General features: G+C 38.2%; 1 protein-coding gene across 3 annotated transcripts; it reads right to left on the bottom strand.

Annotated features, from left to right (window-relative positions):
* Positions 1-3,771: 3,771 nt before the first annotated feature.
* MSANTD4 (Myb/SANT DNA binding domain containing 4 with coiled-coils) lies at positions 3,772-14,181 on the bottom strand. 3 transcript variants are annotated; one of them, XM_005215726.5, is made up of 3 exons: positions 13,722-14,181; positions 6,335-6,957; positions 3,772-5,988 (listed from the first exon to the last, which is right to left on the bottom strand). In XM_005215726.5, exons 2-3 carry the CDS (start codon positions 6,794-6,796, stop codon positions 5,413-5,415), a joined length of 1,038 nt encoding a protein of 345 aa, XP_005215783.1. In that variant the 5' UTR covers positions 6,797-6,957; positions 13,722-14,181; the 3' UTR covers positions 3,772-5,412. The 3 variants fall into 3 exon arrangements, with proteins under 3 accessions (XP_005215783.1, XP_015330064.1, NP_001039543.1); XM_015474578.3 differs by having other exon boundaries at positions 14,082-14,181; NM_001046078.2 differs by having other exon boundaries at positions 14,136-14,180.
* Between the last annotated feature and the right edge of the window lie 233 nt (positions 14,182-14,414).

The following is a 14,414-nucleotide window of genomic DNA, read 5'->3' as shown; positions in this document are numbered from 1 at the left end:
GATCTTTTTTGTACAGTTCTTCTGTGTATTCTTACCACCTCTTCTTATACATGTATAAAATATGTTAACCAACTGTTTATGTTATCAGTAAAGCTTCCAGTCAAGAGTAGGTTATTAGTAAAGCTTTCACAGAGTAAAAAGTATATGCAAATTTTCAACTGCATGGCCAGAGGGGTGAGTGCCCCTAACCTCCAATATCATTTAAGGGGTCATCTGTATTTAAAAAATTAATTTATCAGGGGGAAGTATAATGTTAAAGCAAATATAGAGCAAACCAATGAAAATAATTTTTATTTCAAAAAATTATGGATAGGAAAGGTAGCTATCAATTTAAAATAAAATATTATAGAAATGCTATGATCTGCTTTTATTTTCAGGATTTAGTGACAAAGCATGAAGAGGTAGAAAAATGAAAATAGAGAGGCAAAGTAATTAAAAAAAAAAAAAAAGGACAAATTAGGTAGAAAACAAAAGAAGTAAGGAATTCTCTTCAGTTACAGACTAATGTGTTTAATTTATAAGTAAAAGCCTGAGTGCACACTTTGTTTTTCTGCAAATGTATGGCCCCTATCTTCTTTAAAATCAGCATCCTTACAAAAGGTATTCTTCATGATCAGATTGACAATATAATTTAATGCCATATTAGGGAATTTCTGTCTAGAACAAATGCTAAACCAGATAAACTACCAATACCACTGACATAATCAGGAGCATCCAGATAAACCAGAATGGCCATGTAGTAGATTATGAGAATGAACACAATTCCTCACCCCTCTCTGTATCCATTTCTTTTCAGAAAGACTTTCAGTTCAGTTCAGTTCCTCAGTTGTGTCAGACTCTTTGCAACCCCATGAACTGCAGCACGCCAGGCCTCCCTGTCCATCACCAACTCCCGGAGTTTATCCAAACTCATATCCATTGAGTTGGTGATGCCATCCAACCATCTCATCCTCTGTCGTCCCCTTCTCCTCCTGCCCTCAATCTTTCCCAGCATCAGGGTCTTTTCAAATGAGTCAGCTCTTCACATCAGGTGGCCAAAGTATTGGAGTTTCAGCTTCAACATCAGTCCTTCCAATCAACACCCAGGACTGATCTCCTTTAGGATGGACTGGTTGGATCTCCTTGCAGTCCAATTGATTTTCCAGAGTCTTCTCCAACACCACGGTTCAAAAGCATCAATTCCTATGCACTCTGCTTTCTTTATAGTCCAACTCTCACATCCATACATGACCACTGGAAAAAATATAGCCTTGACTAGACGGACCTTTGTTGACGAAGTAATGTCTCTCCTTTTTAATATCCTGTCTAGGTTGGTCATAACTTTTCTTCCAAGGAGTAAGCATCTTTTAATTTCATGGCTACAATCATCATCTGCAGTGATTTTGGAGCCCAGAAAAATAAAGTCTGACACTGTTTCCACTATTTCCCCATCTATTTGCCGTGAAGTGATGGGACCAGATGCCATGATCTTCGTTTTCTGAATGTTGAGCTTTAAGCCAACTTTTTCACTCTCCTCTTTCATCAAGAGGCTCTTTAGTTCTTCACTTTCTGCCATAAAGGTGGTGTTATCTGCATATCTGAGGTTTTTGATATTTCTCCCAGCAATCTTGATTCCAGCCTGTGCTTCCTCCAGCCCAGCGTTTCTCATGATGTACTCTGCATAGAAGTTAAATAAGCAGGGTGACAATATACAGCCTTGACATACTCTTTTTCCTATTTGGAACCAGTCTGTTGTTCCATGTCCAGTTCTAACTGTTGCTTCCTGACCTGCATACAGGTTTGTCAAGAGGCAGGTCAGGTGGTCTGGTATTCCCATCTCTTTCAGAATTTTCCACAGTTTATTGTGATCCACACAGTCAAAGGCTTTGGTATAGTCAATAAAGCACAGAAATAGATGTTTTTCTGGAACTCTTCTTGCCTTTTCCATGATCCAGCAGATGTTGGCAATTTGGTCTCTGGTTCCTCAGCTCTGCATATCAAAAGGTGACACTCTCCCCCACCTTTCAACTCTGGTATGACCCAATGATTTGTTTAGGCCAATATCATGCAGCAGAAGTGAAGTGCCAGTCCTGAGCCTTGGCCTCAAAACACCTTGAGCATCACTTCTTTCGTTCTTGAACTCCTGCTATCTGCACTAAAATAAGTCCTGTTAGATGATTAAACACCATCAGGAGAGCTGAAACAAACCCCTCACCCCAAACCAATATCCAGTTAACACCCCAGGAGCTGAACAGCCTAGCCAACCTGCAGCTGACCATGAGAAACCACCCAAGATCAGAACTACCCAAATGAGTTCAGCCTAATTGCCTCTAAAATCATAAACAACATGAGGCACTAAGTTTTGGAGTGGTTTATTAGACAGAAACAGCTAACTAAAATGATTTTGAGCTCCAAATCACTGCGAATGGTGACTGCAGCCAAGAAATTAAAAAACACTTGCTACTTAAGAAGATAAGCTATGACAAACCTAGACAGCAAATTAAAAAGCAGAGACATCACTTAGCCAACAAAGGTACATATAGTCAAAGCTATGATTTTTTCAGTAGCCATGTAGATATGAGAGTTGGACAATAAAGAAGACTAAGCACCAAAGAATCTGCTTCTGAACTGTGGTGCTCAAGAAGACTCTTGAGTGTCCCTTGAACAACAAGATCAAACCAATCAATCCTAAAGGAAATCAACCCTGAATATTCATTGAAAAGACTGATGCTGAAGCTGAAGCTCCAATACTTTGGCCACCTGATGCAAAGAGCCAACTCACTGGAAAAGACCCTGACGCTTGGAAAGATTGAAGGCAGGAGGAGAAGGGAGAGACAGAGGATGAGATGGTTGGATGGCATCACTGACTCAACAGACATGAGTTTGAGCACTTTCCTGGAGATAGTGAAGGACTTGGAAGCCTGGTGTGCCACAGTTCATGGAGGTCACAAAAAGTCAGACATGACTTAGTGACTGCACAACAGCAACAACAAATTACACAGAAACAGCTAACTAAAATGACTCACTCCAAGTGTGCCTACCACTTCAGAAATGCAGCAATGAAGTTTCCTACTACAGTGAACCAACTGAATCCATCTATAACTGGGACAGTGTTAAGAAGTTCAAAGCTCTTCAACCAAAGCCCTGGAAGATAGTAAGCTGATGCTTCTTTTTTTTAGGTCTCTTACTTCTAGGAACCAAGAATGCACCATCCATAAATAATACTGGCTATCTTCAATGCTTACTTCTAGGAAGTTAAACTCTATTGATCTTAAATGTTAATGCTAATACCAACTTGCCTTTAAAATAGCATTTTACTTTACATATTATTAACAAAAAAAGAACTATGAAGCATATGCAGAGCAGATAGCATTACACTCATTTCACAGATGAGGAAATCAAATCATAGTGTAAGTTAAATGACTTTCACAAGTAGCAAGTAACTAAGCTACAATACTTATAACTACATCTATAAACTTTCAGTACTCTTTCTCCTTAGAGCTTTTATGCTAAAATTTTGGGTCAGTATTGGCATATCGCTTTTTAATGTATTCTTTAATTAAACTGATGAAGTACTGTTTCCTTTCTTATAAAAGTCGGGCTAAAATGACTCAAGGCTTGTTTTAAGAAACAAAATAATGCATGAAAAGCATATAGCATAATCCCTAACACAAATATTAGGCCCCTTGCCCCCATTCACCATGATAAAGCTCTCTTCCAGCCTTGACAACCTCAACCCTCACAGCATTGAGCATCACTTGAAATGATAAATATTCACACAGTATCAGCAAATTCATTTCTATGGTAGAAGCATTTATTTCAATTATACAAAAATAACACTATTCCAAACTCAAGGTAACTAAAATGTATATTTTTGCCTTATATACCCATACTCAAATGCTACATATGGTTTCAAGACATTCTTAAATAAACAAGAATCAATTTAGAATCAAGGTAGTATCTGTCAATAGAATAGACTTACTAAGGCTACATATACTGGAAATGGGAAAATACAAAATGATCTCATGCAGTGATTCTCAACTTTAGTGTGCATCAGAATCATCTGGACAGTGGAAAAATTACGTTTAGGAGACTGAAGGCAAATCACCAGATTAAGTAAACCCTGGGTCTCAGAATAAATACCAAAACGACTGACTAAAGATACAAACTCTGTTTCACAGGGAAGAACAAAGACAAAATGCATCATGATATATGAAATCAGTCATTTACGCAAAGTGTGAATTCTCTAAGCCTCAGGTTCAGGAATACTACTACTCTCAAGACTTTTTCTACAGATTAGGTCAGATAGTGTGCAAGAGTGCTTCCCTAATTCATAATACACCACTACTATCATTATTTCATCACCATCATTACTATTGGATACAGAGGACATTCTCCCCCACCCCCATTCCCAGTTCCAAATAGTTATTATCTATTTTAAAAATCAAATGACCACTTACTGAGTTCCAGTTCATTGACTACTGGCACCATTTTTAAACTGGTAACATTCTTACTAGCTTCAACCAAGTATATTACGATTTCAATACATGGTTGAAATGACAATTTTTATCTAAACTACTGGCTTAGTCAATGGAGTCACAGAAGAAAGCATAAAGCTTACAAAAATGTGTGCTGTTTCTAAAGCACCAAAGGCTAAATGAATGAACTGCTTTGCAAAGTAACCCACTTTAGATAACCTCTGATGTTGCCTATATTCTTTTCTGACTCTCACATTATCTACAGATGGAAACAAAGGAATAAAACATCTATAATCATCATACCTACAGTCAATATACTATACAGTACTGTTTCATAAAGTTTTGGGCCATTTAAGTAATTCCCACATAAATATCTGCGGTTTCAACATTCTGAAACTGAAACATAGCTAAAGAGGTGCTCAGCCAGGCTAAGACAGGGTTCTTCAACTTCAGCAATATTGCTATTTAGGGTTTGATCATTCTTTTTAGGGGGGAGGGTGGAAACTGTCCTGTGCATTGCAGGATGTAGGCATCCCTAGCCTCTATCTACTATATGCCAGTAGCAATGTGCCCAACTTTCCAATTCTGACAACCAAAAAATGTTGCCAGACATTGCTAAATGTCTTTGAGGGGCCAAAGTCACCCCCAGTTGACAACTACTGAGCTAGAATTTTATACATACATAATTGTAAACTCTGAGTCCATAGACTATACAAGACTATGTGTAATTTTACTAATTTAAATAGTACAACAATTTCTGCTATATTGTTTATGCTAGGGCACATAGTTTTCATAGAAGACTTAAGCATATAATTATCCACAAATAATCATCTTTTTCCTACTAAAAACACTAATATTAAACAGGGAAAAAAACAACAATACAGCTAATCCTGCAATGATTTTTAAACCTAAACCTGTGGTTTACAAACATTTGATAAATGGAGACCTAGATAAATCACTGCAAGTGTCCTTCCTTCTGAATTCGTAGTCTCTCTTTCTCTACTTGTAAGCGTTCCTTTTCAATCTGCAGCTTCTCTGATTCAAATTTCAAAAACTGCAGCCTATCTTTTTCCAGTTGTAAGCGTTCTCTCTCAAGTTTTAACTTCTCAGTTTCTATATCCTGTGGTTGATGTATGGACTTTTCCCCTTGACCAAGTTCACTTTCCAAAGATGGCTTCTCTGAGTTGACTATCTGTAACCTCAGCTTCTCTCTTTCAATCTGCAACCGCTCCTTCTCCAGCTGAAGTCGCTCATGCTCCATGTCTAAATGTCGCAGCCTCTCTTTCTCAATCTGTAGGCGTTCCTTCTCTACCTGCAGTCTTTCAGCCTCAATATCAAGCCTTCGTTTTTCCAATTCTAATTTCTGTTTCTCTATGTTTACAAGCAAATGGGGCTCATCATATGCAGACCTAGATGGTGTTGAGTTCAGAGTAAAAAATTCATCAATGTGGGGGAAATCAGGAAGTTCATTTTCCCTCCTGGAATCTGGTATGACTGATGACAACATTTCTTCTTCCTCTTCAATCTCAAACTAAAAGAGAAAAGTAGTTCTCAGCATTTATTTATATTCATGGTTGTTAATTTGTCTAGGCATTTCTTTAAAGCTTTCTGTATTTAAGCACACAAAACCATTTATTTTGAATTTTGAAAAATATTTACAATTGTGTGACATCATTAATAATGTACAGTTAAAACAGTACATTGAGATGAGAAGAGATTAATGACAGTAAGATAGTAAAAAATGGAATGACTCTGTTATGTACTATTTTTAAGTTAGCTTGAAAATCTGGGAATTTCTTAACTGTTCTTGGTCTATAACAAACTCTCATATCAGAAATGAAGAAATAAAAAGAGGGTTCACATAGGCTAATACTTACTTCAGGACTCTGGGGATCTCTTTCTTCCTCTTCTACCTTGACCTCAGTTAAGGATCCACCTGCATCCCTGAAATCTGCCACATTTTGCCAATCAAAATTTGTATCACTTCGGAATCCAATCTTTTCATCTATCTCTTCAGTGAGAGAGTCATCTAAATCAGATGTGGGAAGGGGAAACCCTGAACCAACTAGCTTAATGTTTGCCTTCATCTTCTTTCTCTTCATAAGGGCTCGCCAGTCAAGGTACCTTCTTTTCACTTCTGTCCCTGTTCTCTGTTCTCCTTCTCCTACAGCATTCACACACTGTGCAATCTCCTCCCAGGCCATTCGCTTCATCACATTAATTGTTGTATTGAGCTGCTTGGAAAAAATTACTTCTTTCCTTTTCGTAATTTCTTTCAAAAGGGTCTGAGTTTCTTGTACACTGAAATTGCTTTTCCTTTTCCTCTTCAGTTGCTTCATTTTCTAACTTAAATGCAGTTTTTACAGTAAGGAAAGATGTGAAAACAATTTGAGGAAGAATTTTTCTACAAAGTACAAAAATCAAGGACAATTCCTTGTTAGTACTTTGTTTAAATCAGAGTTTTCCATTCATCTAGTAGCACAGGCAGGCTGGATGATGCCTAAAAAGAAAAAAGTAAAAATCAATCAGCCTGCAACTTTTGCAATATACTTCAACCCAATAAGTTATATAATTTAAAAACAAACAAACAAACGCCCTCTTAATATGGCTCAAAACTGACTGCATTTTCTGTCTCTGCCAGCACTACCGCAATCCAAGCTACCATCTTCTCTCACCTAGGCTGCTGTAAAGGTTCCTAACTAACTGCCAGTATTCAGTTAGTTAGTTAGTTAGTGCCAGTATTCACTCTTGATCTGCTCCCTACTTTTGCTCTCCCCAAATCATCCTCTATACTCTAACTGCAAAGGCCTTCTTTAAGTCACCCACTGTTGTCAATCTCTTTCTCTCTTCAGGGTTTTTGTACACACTATTCCCTCTGACTAGAAAATAGATTATTCCCTATTTGGCCTACTTAATCCCTCCTCATCTTTCAGCTTGCAGATTAGACATCTGCTCCTCAGTGAATCCTCTCCTGACAATTACTCATTTTCCTCACCTAAATGTTACACTTGTGCTAATACACAACTAAGAGTGTCTCTTTCCCATTTCACTGTTAGTTTCAGGAGACAGCAACATTTCTGCTCACCATAATGTCTCCAGAGTCTAGCAGGGATCCTGGCACATGGCAGGCATACATATTATAAACACTTTTGAATGAATAAATGAGTCAACCTGCCAAAGTGACCACTAGATGTTAAAAAGCAAAAAAATGTAAGACTGAAAGAGGGTGTACCTGAAACTTGTTAGAAAGGTAAACTTTTCAGGCCCCACCCCAGACCATTTGAATAGAGCACTCTGGGGGCAAGATCTGGCAATATATGTTTCAATATGTCTTCAAAATGATCCTAATATATGCTAAAGTATGAAAACCATGGTGTTGACCCACACCAGTAAACAAACGCTTTAAACACCTGATTCTTTCACACACTTTGATTTCAAGTCTTATACAAATGTATCTCTTTGGTGGAATCTAAAGCACATTCAGATCCTCAATACAATAGCTGGTAAATGTAGTTATTCTGCTATCTAACCTTTGCATTATGGGAAGGCACACAAACAAACTGGAAAAGATGCTGAATGGGTCTTTTCCTTGGTAAAGAGATTTTAAAAGTATGTAAAGAGGAACAAGGGCTTCCCTGGTGGCTCAGTAGTAAAGAATCTGCCTGCCCATGCAGGAGATAGATGTGGGTTTGAATCCTGGGTTGGGAAGATCTCTTGGAGAAGGAAATGGCAACCAATTCCAATATTCTTGTCTGGAGAATCCCATGGACAGAGAAGTCTGGGGGGCTACAGTCCATAGTGTCACAAAGTTGGACATGACTGAAGTGACTTTGCACGCACACATTCACACAAACTACGTTTTGTGACTTCAAATTCACTCACTGATCACTGCTACGGAGCTTCTTTTTTCCCTCCTTTACAAAATGAGAGGGTAGGCTGTTAAGGTGCCTTCCTGCTCTATCATTGTAGGATCATAAACATTTACTGCCAATAGAAAAAAAAATACCAATATCCATTAAATTCCATGTCCCATCATTAAGTCTGGATAAAGTTCTATATGTAGCCAGAAAACTCTCCAAAGTTTCAACCAGTTATGTTTCACTCTACCACAGTTTCTTCACTGAAAAACTTTAATATTTGCCAGTTTAAAATTTTTATTAGTAGAGTGAAAAATATTTCTCTGGTAATTGACAATATAAATAGTATTTTCTACTGAAGCACAAGTATAGTAATTAAGGTAACTAAATTTAATCAGTAAATGCACAAATCTTTTCTATCACTGTTAAACCTCTTCTCTCCAGGGCTTAAAAGTGGATGCAAATCCCTTATTTCTAAACCCTAATAAAAAAATATTTTTTATTAAGATTTCACTGCTTGTATGCATTTTTTCAGGTTTCCACTAATACTTATTCAACTGACCTTGTGCGTGTCTAGTAACATCATCCAAAAAATGCTCACCAATGCATCTTTTTGTTCCTAACCATTCATGTACAGTAACCATCTCCTGAACTACTCCTTGATGCTAAAATGAAGACCAGAGAGAACTAAAAACTTAAAAGAGCAGAAAATAAACCCTCAAAAAGTTATTGTCAATTTCATACACTCACAAAAAGGGCAGAGCAGGCAAAAACAGGAAAAAAAAAAAAAAGATTGCAGCAAACTATTCTAAAGCAGACTTCAATTACTTGAGACATTTAATAATAAAATTGAAATCCACTAAATTAGAATGTATAATCAAACAGTGGTAGCACTTTTGATCCTGTCTTAGGCAAATACTGCCATTATAGTCAAATATAAGCCTCTTGTCACTAGAGTATAAGCAAACATATTCATACATTAAAAAAGCATCAAAACAGACTGTGGCTCAGTGGTAAAGAATCTGCTCGCCAATGACCCCCTGGAGGAGGAAATGGCAATCCGCTCCAGTATTTATGCCTGAAGAATCCCATGGACAAAAGAGCCTGGCAAGTTACAGTCCATAGGGTTGCAAAGAGTTGGACACGACTGAGCATGCACACATTTCAAGGCACAGTGTAATGCATATAAGCACAAGTTGTGCAGTCAGATGCCTGGTTGGAATCCCGGCTCCACAACTTCCTAGTTTTGTGCCTTAGTTATTTTAATTTCCCTATATGCAATTCCATTTGTAAAATAATATTATTACTTCATAGAAATACCATAAGAATTAAAGGATTTAGTAAAATATGAAGAATAGTTCCTGGTACACAGTAAGTTAAGTTCACTATTATTGCATGAAAGGCAAATCTCTAAAGGAAGAGAAAGGCCACAATAATATTGGTATTGTTCTAGTTCATAGGTCAAGTGGTAAGTCTGTTGGTCTTTATTACTATGCTTTATAACATTAGGAGTACATTGGAGCCTGCTGATATGAGCTGGTGAAGGTCATTGTACACTTCCCAACTCCATATTCAGTAATGTCATGTTGGGAACTAGAAACTGGCCAAGATGGCAGTATTTACAACACAGAAATGGACAAATGTTACAAACTAGTATGTTTTTCTTTTCAGTGGTCAAGGACCTTGTTTACTAGTATACTTAAAGCTACATAATTTTTCCATATTTCAAATATTACCTAATAAAAAATAAGAAAATGTCATGTTTTAACATCTGATCCTACAACAGTTTAGTGAACATTCTAGAAGCCGTGTAATTTTAGAGGATCTCATTTAATTAACACTGACCTAACATTCTTTATGTAATTCAAGTTCTTAGTTGAGCTGGACTGGTATACTACTTTTCTCTAGAGGCAACTGAAGAATAATCAAGAAATACTATGTTTATGGGGCTTCCCTGATGGCTCAGACCTTAAAGAATCTACCCACAATGCAAGAGACCTGGGTTCAATCCCTGGGTCAGGAAGATCCCTTGGAGAAGGGACTGTCAACCCACTCCAGTATTCTTGCCTGAAGAATTCCAAGGACAGAGGAACGTGGCTACAGTTCATGGGGTTGCAGAGTTGGACACAACTGAAAGACTAATGCTTTCTTTCTTCACTATATTTATAAGCAACATAAAAAAGGAACTGAAGAAAACTGATTTACACATCATTTGCACATCATTAAACCAGCCCCAATATACTTCTCTTTAGTACCTATAGGGCCATTGCATCACATTTCAAAGAATTAGTGCAAACTTCATTTCCTCCTTCCTCTACCATTTGCTCCACCCTTATGGGGATCTAGAAGATGGTACCCCACCTGCTCCAAAGGCAGTATCTTCAATACATAACACTGTCCCTAATAGGAGGTAAAAATACAACATAAAATAAAAAAGTGATTGGGGGAGGGGAAAGAGCAGAAAATGAAACAGACAATAACTCAAGTAAGGTAAGCTAGCAAAACACACTGCTATGGGCAAAGTATATATTTAAAAGAAAAAGGCAGCCCAAGTCAATACAGGCAAAAAGCAGTTTATGAAATTAAGTGAAGACCTTAAATTACCCACCCTATAACTATACTAAAGAACATAACAGTTAACAAGTTATACAAAATTCTGAAAAGAATATTTTAAATAAATAGGCTATGAAGAACTACTTAGGCAGTATGAACCAATGAGGAGCAGATATTAAAAATATATTTTAAAAACAGAATCAGCAGGTCAGATGTCCTTAAAAATAGAAAAGATTGCTAAAGTTACATCAAATTCCATATCAAATTAAGGCTGACTTTTTGTTTCCAAAAGATACAGAATGTTTCAGATACTTAAATGGCTTTTTGAACCATTTAAAAGCACTGTCATATTTAAAAGGTAGAAGTATGGTAAAAATATAAATATTCAATAAGGGATTATATGAATAAACTGCAGTACAGCCACATAATGGAATATAATACCCAATTAGAGTATGAATATGGCTTAGCACAACATTATTAGTATGTTAATACAAGCCAACAAAATCAGAAAAGGAATATGTATGTATGTCTATGTTGTATACATATTCACAGAAGCTCAGTTTTCAACCTAAGAACATTTCTAGACAGAACATGCTATGCTCTACAAGTTCACTCACTCTGTCCACCATCATTCACCAGCTCTAGAGATCACATATATGGTCACTTATCTCAGTCATATAGCTGTTTGTTGGCCTAGCCACATGCTTCCACTATCAGGCTGTTATAATCACTTACTTTACATTAGAAGCAATAATGGATCAAAGACGAATATACTATTTCTAACAAATAATCTATAATCTTTTAAAACATATATGCATAAAATTTACATGAAAAACTTATAATGGAGACTATAAACAGAAAGTTTTGAATAGAGACTACCAAGGCTTGTATATTAATTCCACTACTTAGAAGCTCTATGATCTGAATACATTACTTAACCTTTTAAACTTATTTCTTAATTTATAAATGGGAAAAATAATAGAATACTACAATATTTTGAGGAGTAAATGAGACAACCCAAACAAAAAGGTATAATATCTAAGATATAATAAGCCCTTAACAAATATTAGCTATTATCTACTTCCTGGTACAGTCTGGACACAGTAAATGAATACTTCTTTACTCGATGAATAATGTGAATGTAAGAAAAGTGCACAAAGAGAAATACTAACAAAATATCCTGGGTGTTCTGAAGGCGTAATCTTTGGTTGGACCAAGGAAAGTTGTCAGAAGGAATTGGCATTTGATTTGGAGGGACAGTAATACATGGCAGAAGTATCAGGAATCAAAGTTAAATAACTAGGTTGGGGACAAACGTCAGGTTGGCTTGAAAGGCCCTACTCTTTGCTAAGAAACTTACTGCAAGAGGCAAATATATATGAAAATTCATATTTTTTTGAAATTCAAGCAATATGCCTTTTATATGGAAGCACTGTTACACAAACTATAACATACAAAATACAAGTGCATAGTAAACAATGATTGCAGTTGCCCACAGAATCTTAATTTAGACAAAAATCTGTAATCAGATATTGCTGCTCTTAGAATGTGAGATCAATTTTGTAATGATAGAAATAACAATCCTCTTAAAACTATGCCTGAGTCAATACATTCTTAAAATTTGGGCAGCAGTTTCTATTATTCGCATATTCTGTGCACCACCCCCCCAACAATTTGCAACTCCGTATCTCTACCCTACAAAAGTGGTATCCCTTTGTCTTTGACCTATGTCCCTAACCCTTTGTTCTATACCAAAGTGATGGAACTAGTTCACTGATAAAATGCACTTTTTTTTTTTTTTAATTTCTGGCTGACAGGAATGGCTTGTCGGAATTTCCCAACCAGGGAATTCTGAGCCACAGCAATGAAAGCACAGACCCTATCCACTAGACCACTAAGGAACTCTTGACAAAAGGCATTTGCACTTTAACACACATTTTCTTCCTGACTGAAATTGATATCAAAATGTATCTTAGACTTCCAGTCAGTCATGGCTTAATTGTGTGAAAATCTTTGACACCTTCTGATTAATGTAAGATAGTATCCAAATCAAAGCAACCTTGAGTTGATATTTGGTAGCTATGCTTGCATCAATAGAAACTAAGCTATGTTTCCAGGAATTTTTTTCTCTCTTCTCCTTTACATTTTTGTACTCATTTAACGGTTTGGGTTTTCATCATCCATTACTCAATAATTTTACTCAAATATATCAAGCTCCTACTATGTGCCAGGCACATATTCTTGGTGCTGGGGCTAAATACTTCACAAAATATTTTTAAAAGCCATTTTAGATGTCAAATATCATCCCTTTTATATTGGTTGTCTTTCGTATCTTTACAAGAGGGAATTTAGTAGTTGCAACCTCTAAAAATTCATAGTTCTTCCACACCCAATCTCAGAGAACAGCCATTTTCCTGAAATCCCATTTCACAATCATTCTTTATTGGGTGGAAATAGGTGTAAGTAGTTCACTTGCATAATCCTTGTGAAGATGTACCACCAAAGGCGTATTACACCTGGGCAATTTTTTTCCAAGGACTAACACTTGAGAATGAAGTTCCTAAATACTGTATGATAAGACAGAATTAAGAGGTCTAAGGAAAATCGAGCATAAATTCTGGGTCCAAAAATTTTTTTTAGGTAAATTCATTAGATTGTTCAAGAAGAAAAACATCACAAAATCTACAAACTTCCCCCAACCCTCTTTGAAGTGGGCTTCCCACCTCCCACCAACACCGGGCACTACTGTCCCCACTATATTCTTAAAGGACATTCAACTCCCTGCCTGTAACTCGTGGTAGGTAAATGACTAAAGTTTACTTAAGGGTCTCCTGTTATCACATTAATAAAGTACCTTTCACTCCCATCCTCTCCCTTTGGAACAGCCCCTTGGGAGAATCCAGGAAGGCTGAGTTCCCAGGAGGTCATCCAGGAGGAGGGGGCGCGCCGCAGACTCGGCCACCGCCACGGCTGCACCTGACAGGATATAGGGCAACCTGGAAGAGAGTGCTCGCTCCGCAAATCAGAGCCCTGACAGGGGCCTGGAAACTTTCCCAGCCTTGCTCCAGAGGCCTGGGCCCTCCCCACCCTCCTAGGTCAGGCTGCAGCGGCGAATGCTATCTCTCCTGAGCGTTGTGGTCCGCGACGCCGCGCAGCCGGGTCCAAAGCCAGCGGCGGGGTGACCGCGGCCTGACGCCGCCCCGCTGGCACCTACCGTCCGCGGAGAGGCCGCCACCCTCACAGCCTCTTTCGCGGAACCGCCGCTCACCTGCAGGCCGGGAAGCGCCACCCCGCCGTCGCCTCGGGTGTGTGTGGGGCGGGGTGGCAAACAGAGATGCTTTATCAATTCCCCGCCCACGGACTCGGCCCGCCCCTGCCTCTACGCCATTGGCTGCCGCGGCCGCCGCTCGTCTAACGAGGCTCGCCCGTTGGCCCGGAGAACGCTGCCGTTCTGGCTGAGGGCCCGCCCGGGTCCGGCCTCACAATGGAAAGCGCGTCCCAAGCCGTTCCGGGTTAGTGCCCTGACTCCGCCCCCCGTGACTCGGCC

The sequence above is a fragment of the Bos taurus genome, chromosome 15 (assembly GCF_002263795.3).
Source record: "Bos taurus isolate L1 Dominette 01449 registration number 42190680 breed Hereford chromosome 15, ARS-UCD2.0, whole genome shotgun sequence".
Taxonomy (NCBI): Eukaryota; Metazoa; Chordata; class Mammalia; order Artiodactyla; family Bovidae; genus Bos; species Bos taurus.
Note: the sequence above shows the minus strand (reverse complement) of the source record. Positions and strands in the feature narration are given on the sequence as shown.

What these genes read in the sequence shown, in the direction of transcription:
- MSANTD4 (XM_005215726.5), bottom strand. Translation starts at nt 6,796, where the DNA reads ATGAAGCAACTGAAGAGGAAAAGGAAAAGCAATTTCAGTGTACAAGAA. An exon ending in GAGATCCCCAGAGTCCTGAA is followed by an intron (nt 5,989 to 6,334) that starts GTAAGTATTAGC and finishes TTTCTCTTTTAG; the next exon opens with TTTGAGATTGAAGAGGAAGA.